Source organism: Pituophis catenifer, unplaced genomic scaffold (assembly GCF_029215685.1).
Source record: "Pituophis catenifer annectens isolate HBS135680 unplaced genomic scaffold, rPitCat1.0.hap2 SCAF_3, whole genome shotgun sequence".
NCBI classification, from domain to species: Eukaryota; Metazoa; Chordata; class Lepidosauria; order Squamata; family Colubridae; genus Pituophis; species Pituophis catenifer.
Window position 1 is genome coordinate 210,567,947 of NW_027256883.1, and position 22,985 is coordinate 210,590,931.

General features: G+C 43.3%; 1 protein-coding gene across 1 annotated transcript in view; it reads right to left on the reverse strand.

Annotated features, from left to right (window-relative positions):
• Positions 1-3,444: 3,444 nt before the first annotated feature.
• The window catches only part of TCEA2 (transcription elongation factor A2), a 37,085-nt gene continuing 17,544 nt past the window's right edge, over positions 3,445-22,985 (reverse strand). The window contains exons 5-10 of the mRNA XM_070940153.1: positions 21,108-21,241; positions 17,992-18,048; positions 15,317-15,471; positions 8,390-8,536; positions 7,695-7,766; positions 3,445-4,271 (exon numbers count right to left, since the gene is read on the reverse strand). Coding sequence (XP_070796254.1) covers positions 4,263-4,271; positions 7,695-7,766; positions 8,390-8,536; positions 15,317-15,471; positions 17,992-18,048; positions 21,108-21,241 — 574 coding nt within the window. The 3' untranslated portion in view covers positions 3,445-4,262. The remainder of the gene's footprint in view (positions 4,272-7,694; positions 7,767-8,389; positions 8,537-15,316; positions 15,472-17,991; positions 18,049-21,107; positions 21,242-22,985) is intronic.

Below are 22,985 nucleotides of genomic sequence, written 5' to 3' on the forward strand. Positions count from 1 at the left end.
TTTTTTTTTTAAGAGTTTTTCCACTCAAACAAATGGAGCATCCATTGTAGTTTTGAGTTGAAAATTATCTTGGGAAAAGTACGTTTCTTGTATATTTCCCATGGCTTTTCATTTCACCACTGAAACTCTAGGCAAGGGAAGGTTTGAATATACAGGCAGTCCTCAACTTATGACCCTAATTGAACCCAAAATTTCGGTTGCTAAGCGCGACAGCTGCTACCTGAGCTTTGCCCCATTTTATGACCTTTCTGGCTACATTTGGAAAGTGAATCACTGCAGTTGTTAGGTCAGTGACACGGTTGTTAAATGAATCTGTCTTCCCTCATGGAACTTTGCTTGTCATAAGGTCACATGACCGTGGGATTGTGCAACCGTCATAAATACATGATCACGTGACTATGGGGATACTGCAATGGTTGTAAGTGTAGAAAATGGATATAAATTACTTTCTTGTTATAACCTGGATCACTGAATGGTTGTAAGTTAAGGACTTCCTGTACCGAGTTAAATTATTTCCTTGACCCACATAATATATTCACTGGTGACTAATCAAACAGTCTGTGTGGGAATAACACACTAAATCCCCCAAAATCTAACCGAGATTCACCTTAATTAATAGCAATAGCAATAGCACTTACATACCGCTTCATAGGACTTTATAGCCCTCTCTCTCTCTAGAGTCAACATCTTGCCCCCAACAATCTGGGTCCTCATTTTACTGACCTCGGAAGGATGGAAGCCCGAGTCAACCTTGAGCCTGGTGAGATTCGAACTGCCAAACTGCTGGTAGCCAGTGATCAGCAGAAGTAGCCTGCAGTACTGCACTCTAACCACTGCACCACCGCTGCTCATTAAATTAGTTTTTGGCGTAAATTACTTCATTGAACTGGATATTACTACTAGATTTGTGTCGGGAGCATTGAAGAATTTCGGGTTGAAAGAATTTGCTGGTGACATCACTCTCTGGGGGACACCAAGACGGGGGCTCCTTTCATGTCCCCGTTAAGTTTAATTTAATTTAATTTAATTAGTTCAATTTATATGCCGCCTTTCTCTGGAGACTCAGGGCGGCCCAACAAAGTGGCACCCATCTGTTTTTCTTGAGGTTGCCTGCTTTTGAACTGCTGGGTTGGCGGGAGTTGGAGCGAGTAATGGGAGCTCGTCCGCCACATGGCAGCAACCGGGTCTCGAACGCCAATTGGCAGCCCAGCATCATAGCCATGTGAGCCACTGCGCTCCTATTGGATTAAATGGATACATTGGGTGAATCTAGCCATCCGTTTTCCTTTTTCTAGGCATGTTTTGATATTCGACTTGGCTTCCGAAAGAGGGATTTTTACAACCGCCAAACTGCTACGTTGACATGGCAGCTGGGTCAAAAAAGTCAGAGGGAAAAAAATTCTACAAGAAAATATAACTCTAGGAAAACATTATTTTAGCTCTCTTCATACATTCCTCATATCTGATGGCTTAAAATGGCGTTTTTTCAAACTTGGCCACTTTAAGATGGGTGGACTTCAACTCCCAGAATGCCCCAGCTGGCCATGTCAGTCTGGCTTTCGGCTGGTTGCCAGCTAGGGAATTCTGGGAGTTGAAGTCCAACCATCTTAAAAGTGGCCAAGTTTAAAAAACATTGGCTTAAAATGAGGCAGCACACAAGGGCTCCATCCTGGCCTTCTCCCTCTCACTCATGGTTTCAGATCCTCCCGTTGGGACATTTCAAACCATGTTCAGCTGAGGCGACAAATCACCTTAGAACTGCCGATTGTATTGCCTCATATTCAACTGAACGCAAATCGTGTGTTATTTTCCCAAACCTCGGTTACACAAGGTTGAGCCTGCTCATTGGGTTAATCTATTATCAGTGTTTACATAATTCAGTGAGCCATAAGCTTACTACAGGTAGTCCTCGACTTACGACCGCAATCGAGCCCAAAATTCTGTGGCTAAGCGAGACAGATAAGCGAGTTTGACCCCATTTTACGACTTTTCTTGCCACAGTGGTTCAGGGAATCACTGCACTTTTTCAGTTAGTGACACGGTTGTTAAGTGAATCTGGCTTCCCCCATTGACGTTGCTTGTCAGGAGGTCGCAAAAGAGGATCACGTGACTTGGGGGACGCTGCAACCGTCATAAATATTAGTCAGTTGCCAAGCGGCCGAATTTTGATCACGTGACTGGGTATACGGCAGCGGTCGTAAGGGTGAAGTACAGTCATAAGTCACTTTTTCCAGGGTCGCTGTCATTTCGAACGGTCACTAAACAAATTGTTGTAAGTCAAGTATTGCCTGTACTATAAGGTAGATTGAGGCACACACACCAAGACCAACCATGGTTAAAACCAACCAAGGTTAGGGAAAGCATGCTGGGTAACCTGGCAAGATTTGAAAGGAGTGGTAGTTTAGGCAACAGAAAAGTGGACATCAACAGAAAAAGCTCTGCTTTTTTCCCCAATTTTAATGAAAAAATAATAATAATTGACTGGCACGGCGGGTGCGCTGCATCGAAAGCAGATGGCTCTGTTCTTTGTGAAGGAAGTTTATTGTTTTGCATTTGCGACTGTACATGGAACACACAAAATAAAATTTAAGGTGAAATAAAACGAGAGAGGGCCCGATTACGAGATGTGGCAGCAGAGGTACAAATCCCAAGTTCCTTTGGGCGAACCACCTTTCCCAAAACGTGAATTGATTTTTCAGGCTTTCATTTGCCTGGTAAACTTAGCTACCTTGGATGACCGGAGGAGAAGATCTAAAATGATATTTCTCAAAGTCGGCAAACGTTCTGACAGGTGGACTTCAACTCCCAGAATCCCCCAGCCAGCTATGCTGGCTGGGGAATTCTGGGAGTTGAAATCTACCTGTCTGGAAATTTGAGACACGCTGGTTTAAAATCATCTTTTCCAACCCTTTTCTGAGAACTTACACAGTATTTAAATACCACCAGCCTAAGCAAACTTCTCCTTTTTCCTTCCCTCACATCACCAGGAATTTTCATTTAACAAACTCAAAATACTTTTGTGTTAGTAACACTTAGAGGCTGCCGAAGAGGCCTGGGCATGCAGGCCAAATTATCCACTTCAAGTATAAAACGGCTCTCTTTTCATATTTCATATTTCATATTTTCATATTTGTGTGTATCTGCGTGAGTTCATTTTCCTATGTGGAAAATGGGAACTGGTACATAGGTGCGATTAGCATGTGGCAGTTGTATTCCTGGGACACACAAAAAAACGCAGTGAAGTGCGGGATTTCAGACACAACAGTCAAGATGGATGCAAGCTGAATTGTCTCTGTTTTACGCACGGCAGTTCTCCGAAGTCTGCAAGCTGCAAACTTACAAGGAGGCTGAAAGATTGCAAGAAATTCATATCTGCTTTTTTTTTTCCCCCGCCCTCCCACTCCATTGCAGAGAGTCTGCTGAAATTAAAGCTATTTTCCTACAAACACTTTTGAATTTTGATTTTTTCCCCTCCCCTCTCCTAGTTTTCTTTCAAAGCTCACATTTTTCACCTCGTGGCCAACTTTTCTAAGATTATTTGGCTTCACAACCCAGGCACGGAAGATTCTATATCATATATTTCAACCGATTTGAGAAGAAGAAAAAAACCAACACTTTTAACTCTTATTTCCTATTCTTTCCAGCCCCCTCAAAACAGAACGAAAGCAGGACGAGTAATAATACTTATTTCGGTAGAGGGGCAGGGAGGTCTCGGATCGAAAATTCCTCAGATCCCCACTTTGCACCAGCTTTCAAGCCGGGCAGGGTTTGTGCAATGGAAGCGATAAAATGTCATCCTGCGCAATAACAAAAGGAGCCTTGAACCCGGAATGAGGGAGTCGGGGTTAATACTGGTTGTAGCTTTTGAGAGTCGCACCCGGAGCCAAGGAGAGAGTCGCAAGAAGCTTCTGTACAACTTTGAGGCTCGAAGCCTGGCCGTTTTAAGAGAAAAGAAACGAAACAAGAACCAAAAAGAAAAGGAAATGAAAAGAAAAAAAAAGAAATTGCTGTCCCACATTCTCACAATAAGCTGGCTGGTCTCGGTAAACTTTCCATCCGGTGCCATCCCGGTGGCCTCCGTTCCCAGCCGCTGCTACTTCCTACAGGTGTGCAGGCAGCTGGGTCCTCCTGGATGATGTACAGAGCACAAAGCAAACTTGGCGACAAAACAGGACAAAAATCTGCTGGCGGTACTTGCGGGAGTCCGTGGCAGAACTTGCGGGGCCCTGAATCGGCTGTGGCTGCTCCCCTCGGAGACGTTTTCAGCAGAACTGTAAGGAGGAGGAAGGGGGTTTAGAGACAGAATCGGCTGTACTGGAAAGGCTCTTCTGCTGAATGGGAAGGGGGTGGGGGGTCCCCACAGATGCACCGAGCGGGTGTGGGGTTTTTTTTTTCCTTGTGGAATGCTGGGCTTGTAGTTCAGTTGTGGTGGTGAAGGACTGGTAAGAAAAGGATGGAATTCAGGATGGAGAGGGAAAGTTAGCCAGGAGGTAGTGACCGGATCCTTTCCTTCTTTCCTTTCCTTTCCTTTCCTTTCCTTTCCGTTCCTTTCCTTTCCTTTCCTTTCCTTTCCTTTCCTTTCCTTTCCTTTCCTTTCCTTTCCTTTCCTTTCCGTTCCGTTCCGTTCCGTTCCGTTCCGTTCCGTTCCGTTCTATTCCTTTCCTTTCCTTTCCTTTCCTTTCCTTTCCTTTCCTTTCCTTTCCTTTCCTTTCCTTTCCTTTCCTTTCCTTTCCTCCTTTTCTTTCTTTTCCTTTTCATCTTACTTTCCTTCTTTCCTTTCCTCCTTTTCTTTTCTTTCCTTTCCTTTCCTTCTTTCCTTTCCTCCTTTCCTTTCCTCCATTCCTTTCCTTTCCCCCTTTCCTTTCCTTTTCCTTCTTTCTTTTTCCTTTCCTTTCCTTCTTTCCTTTTTTTTTTTAAAAAAAAAAATTGATTTATATGCCGCCCTTCTCCGGAGACTCAGGGCGGCTTACAATGCGTTAAGCAATAGCCTTCATTCTTTTGTATATTTTATACAAAGTCAGCTTATTGCCCCCACAAACTGGGTCCTCATTTCACCTACCTTAGAAAGGATGGAAGGCTGAGTCAACCTTCAGCCTTGGAGAGATTCGAACCAGCAGTAAATTGCAGGCAGCTGTGTTAATAACAGGGTGCATTAAACCACTGTACCATCAAGGCTCCTTTCCTTTCCTTCTTTCCTTTTCTTTTCCTTTCTTTCCCTTCTATTTTGCTTCCTTCCCTTCCCTTCCATTCTCCCTTTATAACTTTATAATTCAAGGCAGTGAACATATTCAATACTCCTTCCTCTTCATCTCTCTCCCTCCCTCCTTCCTTTCCCCCCTCTCTTCTTTCCCTCCCTCTCTCTCCGTCTTCCTCCTTCCTTCCCTCCCTCCCTTTCTTTTATTCTCCCTTTATAATTCAAGGCTGTGAACCTATCCAATACTCCTTCCTCCTCCTATTTTCCCCACAACAAAACCCTGTGAGGTGAGTTGAACTGAAAGAGAGTGACTGACCCCAACTTAACCACCTGGCCTTTATGCCTAAGGAGAGACTAGAACTCACTGTCTCCTAGTAATTGTCTCAAAGTCAACCAGCCAGCTTTCATGCCTAAGGCGGGACTAGAACTCATCATCTCCTGGTGATTGGCCTAAAGTCACCCAATCAGCTTTCGTGCCTAAGGCAGGACTAGAATTCATCACCTCTTGGTGATTGGCCCAAAGTCACCCAGTTGGTTTCTATGCCCAAGGTGAGACTAGAATTCACCGTCTCCTAGTTTCTAGACCAACACCTTAATCACTGCACCAAACTGGTTCCATTAATGAAGCTCAATGACGTGTCCTTGGCTGAAATTACATATATGACATGCTGAGGCCATCCCAACAAAGTGATTCATAATTCTACCCATTTTAAAGGTAAAGGTTTCCCTCGCACATATGTGCTAGTCATTCCTGACTCTAGGGGGCGGTGCTCATCTCCGTTTCAAAGCCGAAGAGCCAGCGCTGTCCGAAGACATCTCCGTGGTCATGTGGCCGGCATGACTCAACGCCAAAGGCGCATGGAACGCTGTTACCTTCCCAACAAAGGTGGTCCCTATTTTTCTACTTGCATTTTTTACGGGCTTTCGAACTGCTAGGTTGGCAGAAGCTGGGACAAATAACGGGAGCTCACCGTTACGCGGCACTCGGGATTCGAACCGCTGAACTGCCGACCTTTTGATCGACAAGCTCAGTGTTTTAGCCACTGAGCCACCGTGTCCCTTTTTAGGAGCCCTCAAAATGTCACCAAGGAAGATCCAAGCATTTGAGTTAAAAGGTCCTATTGTAATACAACCGTTAGATACACCTGCCTGAAGATAATCAGCCAACTCTGGAGACTTTGGTTACTGGCATTGGTACATCAATACTGTGCAGTTTTCCCTCCATAAAAATTAAGGTGTGGCTTCTCCGTCACAGCTTCAGAGCAGGCTAACATTTACATGGACTTCTCGGATTCCTTTTTTAATCCGCTTTGTAAGATTGAAAAACGAAACTGACTGCCTAATTCAGTACAAGAATGGAATTGCTGCTGTTCTGACCCGGTTTCTGTGATCCGCGATCGCACGCTGCCTCCGCAATATCATGACAAACCCTCTGACGTGAACTCAAAGGATTCCTTGAATTAGGAATGCCGGCAGCCCCGGCAAAAAGTTTCTCTCACAGGCTAACAAGTCCGGCTGGCCGAAAGATGAATAGTTGTCTGCTACACCTATTCATCTCTCTAACCCTAACTCTGCCTTTTATCCCCAGAGCTGGGGTGAGGCCTCACTAGCAGTGGTGGCTCTTCTGTCCCAAGGACCAGCTCATAGATTTCCACTGCTCTCCTCTCCTCTTGTTGTGACTCCGACCCCCGAGGCCGACTTATCGGAGGGAGAAGGCTCCGAACAGGAAGGAGAGGAGTTGGCCAGGCCTCCCTCTCCAGGACCCTCCTCTCTGGCAATGCCTCAGGTGTCTCCCGAAGGAGAAGAGATCGGCCAGGAGCTAAATATCTCCTCGCAGTCGGACAGTGACGGAGATAAGTCTTGGCTGGATCCACGCCAGCGTCGGAGAGACAAGCGCACGCAGCAGAAAAGGAGGTGTGCCAGAGATTAAGCTGAGTCACTGGACCACACCCCACAGGGGATAAAAGGGGGTGAAGTGGCCATTCAGACTCTGTGACGGACAAAACTAAACTACTAGCGAGTCACACTGTATCTTTGAAACAACGTTATCTGCCTTGGATTTAATACGGACTGGACTTGACAATTCTTGAACTGTGTGTATCTTGTTTGGGTTTATCTGATGGAAGAACAACCCCTCCCTCTATGAGTAAAGTTCTTGGCAAGCAGCTACTGGGTTGCTGCCAATCCTCTTATCGAAAGAATTTGTTGTCTGCCAGTTTTATTTAACCCCTGGCTGGCTGTGTGCGTGTGTGAGACGGGGACAGAACACCTCTGCCTTCTGGACATCCGGGCATGAGGCACTGGACCAGCTGTTTCTCCTCTTCCTCATCAGCGAGAGGTTCTGCCTGTCTCTCTCTCTCTCTCTGCCAGCTCCATTCTCTCTTCCCCCTCAGAGCTCCCAGGTTGCCCTGATGCCCACCCTGACTCCCACACCTCCTCCTCCTCCTCTGATTTAGCTGCTGGAGGGGCCGGCGGCCAACAGGCCACAACAATTGCTTACCTTCCAGCGATTTCCACATTCGTTACATACCACAAAGGTTGTCATTGGCTCATCCGAACTGCGGGTTTGCACCTGTGGGAATCAAAGACAGGATAAGCCTCCGCCAGGTTGCCGATCTCCAAAACTGTCAAATCGTCATCTTTCCTCACCCCTTCCATGTATCACAACTACAGGTAGACCTCGACTCACAACAGTTCGTTTAATGACTGTTCAAAGTCACGTCGTCACTGGAAAAAGTGACTTACGGCCATTTTTCACAATGACGACCTTGGCAGCCACAATCATGTGATCAAAATTCAGACGCTTGGCAACAGGTTCATGTTTATGACCGTCGCAGTGTCCCAGGGTCATGTGATCAACTTTCGTGACCTTCTGATAAGTCACGTCAGTGGGGAAACCAGATTTACTTAACAACCGGGTTACTAACATATCAACTGTAGTGATTCACCTAACAACAACTTTGTGGCAAGAAAGGTCGTAAAACGGAGCATAATTCGCTTAACAAATGCCTCACTCAACAACAGAAATTTTGTGCTCCATTGTGGTCGTACGTCGAGGACTGCCAGTATTCCTGCCCCATTTAAGATTTTTCAATTCCATTTTTATGATTTTAACTTTTATAATGTTTTTTTAGCATTTGTAGATCGCCCAGGATCCCTCTGGGGAAGGGAGATTTGAACGGTTTTAAATCTCACCTGAGTGTAGGTGCAGTTCTTTTTCTTGCACTTGCCACAAGTGAAGAGGTCTGTCTGGGTCCCTCCGGTTTTGGCCATCTGATGCTCCCGGATGGCTTCCTTGGTCATGGCTTTGCGGATCTCTTTCAGTTCATTGCTGGCCATTTCCTGTCCAGGAAACAACGCAAAGGGTCACTTCACTACACGGCAGGCAAAAACAGGGCAGCAAGCTCCAAAGCTGGAAACACAGAAACCCTTTCAACATTTGCTTAATTCAACACAGGATTATGGGGCTGGAAGGGACCTTGGAGGTCATCTAGTCCAAACCTCTGCTCACGCAGGAGACCTCATGCCATCCTGGATAAGTGGCTGTCCAAACTCTTCTTAAATATCTTCAGTGATGCAGCACCCACAATTTCTGGAGGGAAATTGTTCCGCTGATTAATTGTTCTCACCGTCAGGAAATTTCTCCTTAGTTCTAGGTTGGATCTCTCTTTAACAAGCTTCCATCTACTGCTTCTTGTCCTGCCTTCAGGTGCTTTGGAGAGTAAGTCAATCCTCTCTTCTCTGTGATAGCCCTTCAAGTATAGTGGTACTTTGGTACTCATCCTTAATTGGTCCTGGGAGGCACAATGAGTACCAAAAATGAAGAGCACCAAACAAATTTAATCCATCAGAAATAATATAGTGAGCCCCAAGGCAGCTGACAGCGGTATATTGTAGCTTGTGAATTGAGTACCCGGACAAAATGTTCATGTCAAAATGCATTGAGTATCAAATTCAACAAGTTTCAAAGCTGTTGAGTACCACGGTACTGGAAGTCGGTTAACATGCCCCCCTTTAATCCTTCTCTAAGATAGGTTAAACCAGGGATCTCCAAACATGGCAACTTGAATAGAATAGACTTGAATAGAGAATAACAGTTGGAAGGGACCTTGGAGGTCTTCTAGTCCAACCCCCTGCTTAGGCAGGAAACCCTAAACCACTTCAGACAAATGGTTATCCAACATCTTTTTAAAAACTTCCAGTGTTGGAGCAGCCACAACTTCTGGAGGCAAGTTGTTCCACTGGTTAATTGTTCTCACTGCCAGAAAATTTCTCCTTAGTTCTAGGTTGCTTCTCTCCTTGATTAGTTTCCACCCATTGCTTCTTGTTCTACTCTCAGGTGCTTTGGAGAATAGCTTGACTCCCTCTTCTTTGTGGCAGCCCCTCAGATATTGGAACGCTGCTATCATGTCTCCCCTAGTCCTTCTTTTCATCAAACTAGACCAGTGTTTCCCAAACTTGACCCTTTGAAGATGTATGGACTTCAACTCCCAGAATTCCTCAACCAGGCATACTATTCCTCAACCAGGCATACTGGCTGGGGAATTCTGAGAGTTGAAGTCCATGCATCTTAAAATAGCCAAGTTTGGGAAACACTGAACTAGACATACTCAATTCCAGCAACTGTTCATCGTATGTTTTAGCCTCCAGTCCCCTAATCCTCTTTGTGGCTCTTCTCTGCACGCTTTCTAGAGTCTCCACATCTTTTTTACATCGTGGCGACCAAAACTGAATGCAATATTCCAAGTGTGGCCTTACCAAGGCCTTATAAAGTGGTATTAACACTTCACGTGATCTTGATTCTATCCCTCTGTTGATGCAGCCTAGAACTGTGTTGGCTTTTTTGGCAGCTGCAGCACACGGCCGGCTCTTCTGGACTTCAACTCCCAGAATTCCACAGCCAAATAGCAATAGCACTTAGACTTATATACCGCTTCACAGTGCTTTGCAGCCTTCTCTGGTTAGGTTATAATGGCAGCATCTTGCTCTCAGCAATCTGGGTCCTTATTTTACTGACCGCGGAAGGATGGAAGCCTGAGTCAATTTGTGAGCCAGTGAGGACTGAACTCCAGGCTGTGGGCAGAGTCAGCCTGCAATACTGCATTCTAATCATGGTGCCATCATGTTTTTAAACAAGAATGGAAATTAGTCCTCCCAACCTCCTCAGTCTCCAAGAGACCTCCAGTCCTCTGCTGAATTAGGCAGCCAGGGATTCTGGGAGTTGAAGTCCACAAGTCATAAAGACAACAAGTTTGGAGAGCCCTGGGCTAGACATACCTAGCTCCCATAAGTCGTACCTAAACGACTGGCCAGGATTGGCTTATCTCGGCCCCTGCAGGTCTGAATAACTGCAAAGATCATCAGATACTGACAAGAGTCACGCCTTCCAGTCATTTTACCCTTCTTATGGATGCTTTTAGGTATGTGGCTTTACTACATTGTATGGATTGTATTTTAACCACTCTTACTTTTTTTTTCATGTTTTATTTATTCTATTTATATAACATTCAATTTCCATCAAACAGTGTGCGATCTGGGTATAGTTATTTTTAAACAGTCATAATCCACATATTTGTTGTAGTATTCATCACAATAATATTGATAATATAACAATGTAATAACAGTACTTATCATCTTCTTTAACAACTCTCCACATTAACATTTCCTCTTTTTATGTCTCCTCCTTTCTAACTTCTGTTTCTATTGTCTAGCCATTGATAAAATATATCCCATATCAAAAAATATTCACTTTCGACTTCCTGTTTGCTGCTGGCCGCCGCCAGACGTTCCTTTGGGATCGTCAGCTTCCATAGCCTGTCAGAGCCGCCTTCACAACGGAACGGCGGCTCGAAAAAACTCCGTTCCCATGAGGAAACGGAGATAGAGCCGGCAGGGGTGGGTAGAACTCTCTGCAGAATCCCAAAAGTTTTTCTTTTACTTTTGGGATGGAGCGGATGAGATGCCCCATATCCCCAGCCGCTGCTCCGGGCTTTGGGAGACCTCTGCTAATGCAGAGCTAGGCGTCAAAAGCAAGCCTGCGAATTTGACAGATTACTCAAAGAAAATGTGAGCTGGACCTGTAATACTGAAGCGCAAGTATTTTACTTATCTTTTAAAAATTACTTAAGAGAATAGAGGAAGAGAAAGAGGAAAAAAGGTTTTTTTTAAAATGGCGTCTGCCGCGGCTGGAGAAGAGTTTGAGAGGGAAAGTTCTTCCGTTTTTTATTCTTACAATGTAGCGGAATAAATACCACTGGCTACATTTGTAGACAAAACTCCGCTCCTGTTTTTGTTTTTCTCTTTTTCCCCTGGAGGCCTGATTGTTGCTGGCTGGAAGTCTTTTGTCTTGTTTTTTTTTTTCTTCTAACAAAGCCTGCTTAGGCGGAAACATGGCACTGAGGCTTGTGAAGTCAGACAAAAAAATAGGTGGGGGGGATTCCCCCACTAAGAATTTAAAGGAACAAGTTTTAACTCTTCAGTCCCAGAAACCTGATTTTAATATAATAGAATTTCTCTTAGAGGAGATTGAAAGAAGGGATGAGATTGTGAATCAGCAACTTGAAAAATTTAAGCAGGAAACTAAGGAATTGGTGAAATCCAAGTTTGACTTTTTGCAGCAAAAAATTTTAAAAATGTCAGAATTCATGATTCGGTTGGAAATAAATGCTAATTTACTAGAGTCAAAAATGGATGAAATTCAAGACAAATTGGACAATAGAATTCAAAAAATTGAAAATGATTTGTTAAATATTCAGGATTATAGTTCAGAAGAAAAATTTAAAATGGATGCTGATCAAAAGTCTGGTAATGTAGAAACTCTGCAACAGAGGATTGAAAAAGAGGTTCTAAAGATACAATATAATTTTACAGAATATGCAATAAGACTTAGAGGTTTGCAGGAAAATAACAGAGATGACTTAAGGAAAATATCTTCTGAATTTCTAGCTGGGATTTTAAAGATTCAACCTGAGGAAGTGTTTTGTAGGATTGACAGAGCTTATCGAATAAACTCCTGGACTGCCAAGCAAAGGCAATTGCCTAGAGATGTGGTAATCTATTTTTCAGATAAAGAAATTAGGAATAAAATTGTGCAAAATTCCTTCAATTCTAATTTGCAATTGTATGGAAGAAAGATTTGGATTTACAAGGAACTCCCACCTAAGATATTAATGGAAAGGAAGAAATTTGGCTTTCTGGTGTCTGAGTTAAAAAGGAGAAATATTCAATTCCGGTGGGACGTCCCAGTTGGTATTATATTGAGATATCAAGGAGAAAGATACCAGTTAAATACTGTTGAAAGAGCGGAAGAATTTTATCAAAATAGGTTGAAAATGAATTTAACGTCTTCAGATATAATACAGGATAAGCAGAAGGAGCTGGAACTAAAGACAGAGACTGTACCAGATAAATTGCCTTTGGATTTATCGGATACCCCAGCTGGATTATCTACAAATTCGAGAGAAGTGCCATCTGATTTTAATGTGATGACTTATCAAGGCAAGGACAAGCATGGAAACCAATTAGAGGATATACAAGGGATAAAAAAGAAACGCGAGACACAAAAAATTAGGATGGAAGTCAAACCCACAAAAAGAAAACAAAAAAGAAATAGGTTGTGCAAAAATAGAAATTTCTAATCCAAGCAACAGTGAAGCCAGTGATTTTAAAATATGAATGATTATGTGAAAACATAGAGGAGGCGACACATTGGTCAATATCATCCTGAGGATAGTGGCAGATCTCTGCATTGCCGTAATTTTGGGACATGGAAAGAGCCTCAAATTGATGGTTTTGAATTATCTACTTTGAAACTTCTTTTTGTGTTGATAAATATATTATAATTATTTTGAATTATAAGGCAAGAGAATCACATTGGGACATGCAGAAGATCGGGTTGTTACCCAATACGATGATGGAAATTAATAATCCTGATGAAACCCACAATTATTATTATATGGAATATAATTATAATGTCACTCGGGTGGTTGTTTTTACTTTTATATATATAAGAAGATGTTTACTACTGATGGGGGCAGATATGATTGGAGACCTTGAATAAACTGTTGCATCAGCAAGCTATGTTACCCCATTATGGATGTTGGTTCTAACAATCCAGTGGAAAGACTTCAAGAAGATATTATATGGACTATAAATTTAAAGTTATTGTCTTTTCTTTTTTTATTTAGATATAATGGAATATATATATATATATATTTTTAAGTAGTGTGGGCAGTGAATTAAAGATATCAAGAATTGTTGTGTATGGTAAATTTGTAAGACAGTGGGTGAATAAGCTAGCTACAGATTGATTAGTTTAAGAAAAGGGATTTTTAAGTGATACATTTAGGGGAGTGGAGGAAATGGATAGAGTGGAATAAATGTTAAATTAGATTTTATGGTGAGCCCGCTTTGAAATGTTATTAAAGTAGGACTTATCGTATAGTTTTAAAGTGGAAGGTGGTTTTGAATTGTTGCAATAATGTATAGATATAAAACACTATTATGCTAAATTAGAAGTTATTTTATAATAGTTATAGTATAATGTGTTTGTTTTTTGTTTTGTTTTTTTCTCTTCTTCTTTTCTGAGATGTATGGATAAAGGGGGATTTATAATACTTTTAGTAAGTAAAGGTCAGTATTTTGAGGAGGGAGCAAGTAATCTGTTATGAATTAGGGTTTTTTTTTTGTTACGAAGAAGTCACAGGGGGGGAAGGGTGGGGAGGGGGGGGTTAGGGAGGGGGGGGGAGGGGGGGGAAAAAGGGGGAAAAAATTTGTATTTGAAAACTTTTTCAATAAAAAAAAAAAAAAAAAAAAATATTCACTTTCTTCTTTATCCTTAATAGGGAGTGTTAATCTATCCATTTCTGCACATTCTAATATTTTCTTAACTTCTCCTCTGACGGAATCTCATAGTTTTTCCATTGCTGTGTAAATACAATTCTAGTTGCAGTTAGTATATGTAAAACCAGATAGGTAATCCTTTTATCATATTTTTCTGGTAGAATGCCCAACAAAAATATCTCTGGTTTCAAGTCTATGAGTTGCTTTGTCATTTTTTCCAACCAAGTATGTATTTTTGTCCAATATTTTTTATCTTTTGGGCATGTCCACCACATATGGAAGTATGAACCAGATGGTTGATTACACTTCCAGTATTCAGTAGATCAATCTTTATACAAACCACTCTTACTTTTTTGCTAATGCAGATGCGATCACATCAGAAGTGGTGCAGATGGATTAAATAAATAAACAAATGGAAATGACTAATACAGTGTTTCTCAACCTTGGCAACCTTACGACTGGTCCTCGCCTTTATGACCATTGCAGCATCCCCACAGACACATGATCAAAATGCTTTAACAGGTGTGGATTCGAAGGGTTTGGCAATCAGTATATATTTAAAATAGCTACAGCCACTTGCGAACTTCCAAGGGGGCCAATGGGGAAAGGCACATTCTCTTTAATGACTACAGCAAAAAAAAATGGTCATAAACACTCATTGAACGTTTACACTGCAGACGTTCCGATTCCAATTGTGGTCATAAACAGGAGTTAGTTGAAAGATGGGCAAGTCTATAAATCTTTTAAATAAATCAATAAACAAATGCAGGGGCCTTTTTAAAAACAAAGTGGGCACCTCAGCCCTAGATACAGGTAGTCCTCGACTTACAACAGTCCATTTAGTGACCGTTCAAAGCTACGACAGCACTGAAAAAAGTGACTCAGCACCGTTTTTCACACTTACGACCGTTGCAGCATCCCCAGGGTCCCGTGATCAAAATTCCGGCGCTTGGCAACTGACTCGTATTTATGACGGTTGCAGTGTCTCCGGGTCATGTGATTCCCTTTTGCGACCTTCTGACAAGCCAAGTCAACGGGGGAAGCCAGATTCACTTAACAACCGGGTTACTAACTTAACCACTGCAGTGATTTACTTAACAACTGAGGCAAGGAAGGTTGTAAAATGGGGCAAAGCTCATTTAAGCCATGTTCTCACTTGACCACAGACATTTTGGGCTCAACTGTGGTTGTCAGTTGAGGACTACCTGTGCTTGCCCAGCAAAAGAGTCGAATGGATCCAATCCAGATGTTTTAGCCTTCCCAGGTCTCTCCCCGTCTCACCTCTGAGGTCATCACCGCGATTTGTTCAGGGGTGATCACTCCACACAAGACATTCTTTCGGAGGTCAGGGTTCTTGGAGTCCTTGAGGTTGGAGAGGCGGCTCCTGATCCGATTTTTGTACTTCAAATCTGTATTCTTCACATCTTGGAATATAAGTTCAGGTGCCATTAAGGACCATCAACACAGAGAAATGGGTATTTACTGTAGCTCCAAGCCAGAATCTTATCAACACATCAGGAATGTCTATGTAAAGGTAAAGGTAAAAGTTCCCCTCGCACATATGTGCCAGTCGTTTCAAAGCCAAAGAGCCAGTGCTGTCCGAAGACGTCTCCGTGGTCGTGTGGCTGGCATGACTCAACGCCAAAGGCGCACGGAACGCTGTTACCTTCCCACCAAAGGTGGTCCCTATTTTTCTACTTGCATTTTTTTTTAACGTGCTTTCGAACTGCTAGGTTGGCAGACGCTGGGACAAGTAACGGGAGCTCACCCCGTTACGCGGCAGCACTAGGGATTCGAACCATTGAACTGCTGACCTTTCGATCGACAAGCTCAGCATCTTAGCCACTGAGCCACCACGCCCAAAATTGTCTATGTACTCACACACTAAGAGAGGGTCTTCAAAGCTTCAGGATTGAGATAGGTATTTTATCAAGTCACCATAAATGAACAGAACACTGATGGATGGATGTCCAAAGGTGCTTTTTCAGGAGGCAACTGGACTTTCTGTTTTTTTTTCTTTGAAGACGTTTCGCTTCTCCTCCAAGAAGCTTCTTCAGCTCTGACTGGATGGTGGGGAATGGAAGGATTTATACTCCTTGTAGACAGCTGGTCATCTGCATCCTTTTAGAGGGTCGTTGAGGCCGCCTGGGGGTTTATCTGTGTCCTCAGGGTCACCTGAGTAGTGCAAATGGACGTGAAACCCTCTTGACTGCAGAATGTTTCTCTGCCCGGTGTCCCTTCATTGTTGAAGACAGGCACAGGCTGTTGGGGATGAGTCTGGGGTTGTCTGCATCTCCAGTGAGAGGCGAAACGTCTTCAAAGAAAAAAAACAAGAAAAGTCCAGTTGCCTCCTGAAAAAGCACCTTTTGGGACAACCATGACCTGGATGACTGAGAATCTCCATACACCTTTAACACCTGCTGGAGTTTTCACATGCATAATACCTTTACAGGCAGCAGGAAATATAATCCATGTGCCTAAGAAACTGAGCAAGACCAACAGAAGAGAATCATTTCTGGCGCAGGAGTAAATTGTGGGGTCCTTGGCGCTCGCTGAGCTGGGATGTTTTTGTTCTGCCCCAGCTACGGACCCCAAAGACCACGGCACACACAAACCTTAGTACAAACCTTAGTTTACTAATTTAAATCAGTCTTTTCTGAACAAAGGCTGTTAATTTAACTTCATTAACAGCCGACAAGAATTCAAAGAATAATAAATCAATTCTGAGGCACAATATTTCAGATAACTGTAATCTTACTGTGGTTGGCAGAATGCCCAGAAGCAATTTGCAGGAAAACTGATGAGAGAAACAAGAGCCAAATCAAACGTTTTCTGGAATCAAGACGCGAAGGAATTTGAACAAAGTTGAATCAGCTACTAACTGCACAGGCTGCTGACGGGCCACAACAGTTTTCTTGCAGACATTATGACCCAACTAGGTAACATCATCAGTGCTAGAAGGGAGTGTGGGGCGTGATGGGGGTGGGGAGGAGGAGGAGGCCTGTGGGATCCTCAGTGTCTCTTGAGCTGTATCTGAGGTTGATTTCTTGCAGTAATTTCATTACCCAACTAAGGTCATCAGCAGTATTAGAAGGGAATGGGCTCTCATTTTATGTACGTTCGGTTTCCTTATCCAGATAGAATTTGCTCTCTCATTTCCCCTTACTACTGTATTTCCCCAAAAATAAGACCAGGTCATATATTAATTTTTGCTCCGAATGATACATTAGGGCAAGGGTGTCAAACTCAAGGCCTGCAGGCCGGATCCGACTCATGGGGTGCTTCGATCTGGCCCACGGGGCTGCCCCGGAAACAGCGAAGGACTGGCCCGTGGTGCCTCTGCCAGAGAAAACGGAGCTCGCGAGGGCCGCAGACGGTCGTAGCGAGCTCCATTTTCACTGGCAGAGGGTTACCGGAAGTCATCGCAGCCAAAAACAGAGCTCGGGAGCCCATTTTCACTGGCAGAGTCAGGGCCACCATAGGCACCCCGGACATAAGTGACATCAAGCTGGCTATGCCCACCTTTTTTTGTCCCTTTTTCGAGGCTTTTTTTGCCCCATATTTGAGGATTTTTTCGGCCCGTTTTGGAGGCTTTTCTTGGCCCATTTTCAAAACTTTTTTCAGCCCGTTTTCAAGGCTTTTGGGGGGCTGTTTTTGAGGATTTTTGGCCCTTTTTCGAGGCTTTTTTCAGCCTGTTTTTGAAAACGGGCCAAAAAAAGCCTCAAAAATGGGCCGAAAAAAGGCCTGAAAAAGGCTGAAAAAAGGCCCGTAAACAGAGCGTGTGGAGGCAAAAAAAAAATGGCTGGTGGGTGGGTGGGGCTCCCGCAATATTCGGCCTATAAGACGCACAGACATTTTCACCCCCTTTTGGGAGACAAAAAGGCGCCTCTTATAGTCCGAAAAATACGGTATCTCTTCACTTTGGTTTACTGATACCACAAACAAGGAAAGGATATAGTCTTCAATCTGGCCAGCAAGTTGCTCGCAGTCGGCACCAATGGCCACGTAGTCATCTGTAAGAGAAAGGAGCATAATAGGAATATTTAAGAGTAGGTATTACAAGGAGTCCTCCATTTACAACAGTTCATTTAGCGACCGTTCAAAGTTACAACGGGATTGAAAAAAGTGACTTACGACCGTTTATCACGCATAGGACCACTGTAGCATGCCAATGGTCATGTAATCAAAATTCAGATGCTTGGCAACTGGTTCATATATGTGATGGCTGCAGCGTTCCGGGGTCCCTTTTTGCGACCTTCTGTTAGGTAAAGTCAATGGGGAAGCCGGATTCACTTAACAACCGAGTTACTATCTTAACAACTGCAATGATTCGCTTAAGAACTGTGCAGAGGTGGGTTTCAGCAGGTTCTGACCAGTTCTGGAGAACCGGTAGCGGAAATTTTGAGTAGTTCGGAGAACCGGTAAATACCACCTCTGACTGGCCCCGCCCCCATCTATTCTCTGCCTCCCGAGTCTCCCGAGTTGATCGGGAGGAAATGGGGATTTTGCAGTATCCTTCCCCTTGAGTGGGAAGGGAATGGAGATTTTATAGTATCCTTTCCCTGCCACACCCACCAAGCCACACCCACAGAACCGGTAGTAAATATTTTGAATGCCACCACCGGAACTGTGGTAAGAAAGGTCGTAAAATGGGGTGAAATCCCCCTGCCTCATTTAGCAGCATAAATTTTGAGCTCAGTTGTGGTCAACTAGTAAAATATTTTATATCAAATTGGCCAATGAGGCCATCTATCAAGCATCATTCCATTGGTTATAGCCAAAGAGAAAGCATTTTCCCAGCATCTGTTTTGTGTCTTCAAATTTGTACAACCAATAAACCTGGCATCTCTTGTCACTCAACTGTGAATCCTCCTCAGAGATGCCCAGCTGCAAAGCAAGGTATGGAATCCTTGGTGCTCTGTGAGCTTTGGCTGTTTTCTTGCAGATGTTTTATGACCCAACTAGGTAACATCATCAGTGCTAGAAGGGAGTGGGGCTTGCTCTCTTTATACCTACCGTATTTTTCAGAGTATAAGATGCTCCGGACTATAAGACGTATCTACTTTTTTTGGTGAGGAAAACAAGAAAAAGAAATCTGCCTCCCAGCAATTTTGCCTCGTTGCAGCAAACAGCAAATAGCCTGCTTTACTTTCATTTTCGTTTTCAGCATAGCTTGATTAGCACAAGAAAAAAAAAATCTGCTCCCAGTAATTTACCTTCTTGCAGCAAGCAGCAGAAGCCCACACAAAACAGCTGAGAGCAAAACAGCTGAGAGTCGGGAGGCCGATCCAATCAATTTGTGCTATTTTGGCTGTGCTGAAGCTGAAACGAGCTGTTTCTTCTTGCTGCTTGCTGCACGGAGGTAAACTGCTGGGAGGCAGAGGCCAAAGGATGGAGGCCAGTAGGTGGGCGGGGCTACATTCGGTGTATAAGACACACCTAAATGTTCACCCCCTTTTAGGGGGGAAAAAGGTCCGTCTTATACTCCGAAAAATATGGTATTTAGGTCATGAAACCTCTGCAAGATAACAACCAAACTCAGAGAGCATCAAGGACACCACTGAACTGCAAATATTCTATTGGTAAAGCAGGTGGTTGATACATATTTCTATACAAACGTTTAGGATGCAAACAATTAACTAATATTAAATTCGCTCTGAGAAGATCCTCCTTCCCCTGTCCTTACCACTGTTATAGAGGGACGATTGAAAGCATCCTGTCGTATTGTATTACTGGGTGGTTTGGAAGTGTTATTGTTTCGGACAGGAAGACTGTGCAGAGAGTGGTGAGGACAGCAGAAACAATGATTAGAAGTTCCTTCTGTCCAGGACATGGCATATAAGTGATGCTTGAGCAGGGTCCACAGTATTGTCAGGGATGCTACACATCCTCTCCATGAGCAGTTTTCTTTGTTACCTTCTGGGAGGTGGTGTCCAAAGCAAAACAACTAGATTCTGCAATAGCTTTATGCCATACCATATAGTATCAACCTTGTTAATTCTCAAGACTCTTATTTTCTATGTATTCTAAACTCCTCTGCTCGCAACAAAATACCTTAAGCTACCAGACTTGAAATTCTGGGCCTGGAAAACTTAGAACTACGCTGTCTTCAGGATGACCTAAGCATAGCTCATAAAATCATCTGCTACAATGTCCTTCCTGTCAATGACTACTTCAGCTTCAACCGCAACAATACACGAGCACACAATAGATACAAACTTAAGGTACTCCAAACTCGATTGCAGAAAATATGACTTCAGCAACAGAGTGGTCAATGCCTGGAATGCACTACCTGACTCTCTGGTTTCATCCCTAAACCCCCAAAATTTTAACCTAAGACTGTCTACTGTTGACCTCACCCCATTCCTCAGAGGTCTGTAAGGGGTGTGCATAAGAGCACCAGCGTGCTTACCATCCCTGTCCTAATGTTTCCTCTACTTGTATCTATTTTACATATTTAATTCATGCTTATAATTATATAAATTACCTAATATGTTCTTGACAAATAAATATAAATAAATGGTCTGTGATTAAGAGGGAAAGGGAGGGAGGGAGAGGGAGTGATGATCCTGAGAGAGAGACAGACAGACAGACATATCTATAGATATACAGATATAGGTACATATATATATGGGTGTGTGTGTATATGTGTATATATACAACATATGTGTATGTGTATATGTATATGAGTGGGTGGATGAGTGGATAAATGGATGGATGGAAAGATGATAGATAGATAGATAGATAGATAGATAGATAGATAGACAGACAGACAGACAGACAGACAGACAGACAGACAGACAGACAGACAGTTAATGATAGGTAGATTCTTTTGAGATCGGACATCAGAATTTCTTTTTTAACGCATGCCAGTGTGTACACAGAAAAAGTGACAATAGAGCTTATCTTATCTTATCTTATCTTATCTTATCTAGCAGGGACTAAGATGAACATTACATATACTGGTAGTTGTGTTCAGTGGCCTTTTTAGTACTAGGATAGAAGGAAAAAAATTGTTCACAGAAGGAAAAATCAGGAGAAATGAGCCACACTCATTTCTCCTGTGACTTACTGTCTGTCTGGAGAGCCGAAGTTAACATTTCTCGGCATTTGCCTCGAACTGTGTCGCACGAGATGGGCACCGGGGGGAAAGTAGTGATTTTGGGAGTGGTGGGAGTTTTTACGGACTCCTGCCTTTTGATGGAGCTGAAAGACAAAACCAACCAGTCAGAATTTTGAGGCATAATTCTGTATTTATAGAAGTTTCGAAGCCTCCCTATTTTACCTAGACAGTTATTTCTTCTTTCCAAGTCTTTGGAATATAGAAAATAATCTCCAAACCTTTCTTGCCGTGTTTCCCAGATCTGTGAATTGCATGATTAAACTCACTAAAAGAGTTTAGATGAATTCAAGAAAAGAGTTTTGAAAATTCAACTTAGACAGTGAAAATGTAATCAGGAGAACATTAAAGGATTCAGACAATTGAGCGTGATGATGCCCATATTTTTTTTTTTTACAAAATTGGCAAAAACAACTCGTGATTCACTTAACCGTGGCGAGAAAAGCCGAAATATAGGGCAAAACTCTTGCTTTTTTTTTTCCAAGAGGCAATTGGACTTTCTGGTTTTTTTCTTTTGAAGACGTTTCGCTTCTCATCCAAGAGGCTTCTTCAGCTCTGACTGGATGGTGGGGAATGGAAAGATTTATACTCCTTGCATACAGCTGGTCATTTGCATCCTTTAAGAGGGTCGTTGAGGCCGCCTGAGGATTTATCTGTGTCTTCAGGGTGAACTGAGTTGTTAAGAAAGTTGTTAAGGACTAGATTCAGCAGTCCATCTGCATTTAAAAGACAAAGGCCGCTCTTTTGAAGACAGCAAATTCCACGTATATTGGGCAGAGAGGACTGGTGGTTTGAAAGAGGGGTCAAAGAGGCCATCTATGTCAAAATTGAACAGCCCTCTCCCCACAGAGGGGGAGGGATACGACATCCAGGGGTGAAATGCTACTGGTTCGGACCAGTTCGTCCGAACCGGTAATAATGAAAGCTACCAGTTTGGGGAAACCAGTAGTAAAAAAAAATCCAACAGTCAACTGTGCCGCGTGATTTATATTCACTAGAAAGCAGGAAATCCTGTGAATCTAAATTGTGCAGCACAGCTGTTCCCCCCCCCTCGCTGTTCTACTTACCTTACAAAAGGCTTCTTAAGCCTCCTTTTTCAGCACTGCGCAGTAGTACGCGCATTTGGCACGCGCATTTGGCACGCACCGCACATGTGCACCAGGGGTGAAATGCTCCTGGTTCGGACCAGATTGCCCGATCCGGTAGCGATGGCAGCAGGTGGTTCGGAGAACCGGTAGCAAAAATCCCTGTGAGCCCCCGCCTCCCCATGCCCAGCTGAGCTGCATGATCATCAGAGGCTTTTTTTTTTTAAAGAAAAAAAAAAGCCTCTGATGATCGCGCGGCTCAGCTGGGATCGTCAGAGGCTTTTCAAAGCATTTTTTTCTGCGACCTCTTAGCCGAAGAGGTGGTTAAAAAAATGCTTTGAAAAGTTTCTGACGATCCCACCTGAGTTGCCTGATCGGCAAAGGCTTTTCAAAGCATTAGAAAAAATGCTTTGAAAAGTTAAAAAAAAAAAAAGTTGGCCACACCCACCCAATCACATTACCCCCTCCACCACCAAGCCACGCCCACAGAACCGGTGGTAACAAATTTTACATGCGCACACAGTGAATCAGTAGCAGACTTCGGAGCATTTCACCGCTGACGACATCATCTATCTCCAGTCTACAACACAATCCTTTCAGCAGTTCCAAGACCCCACACCCATTTGCACCACTCAGGTGACCCTGAGGACACAGATAAACCCCCAGGCGGCCTCAACGACCCTCAAAAAGGATGCTAAATTGTAAGATTTAATCAGCAGCTTCATCATCAAAATTCTTGACTTAA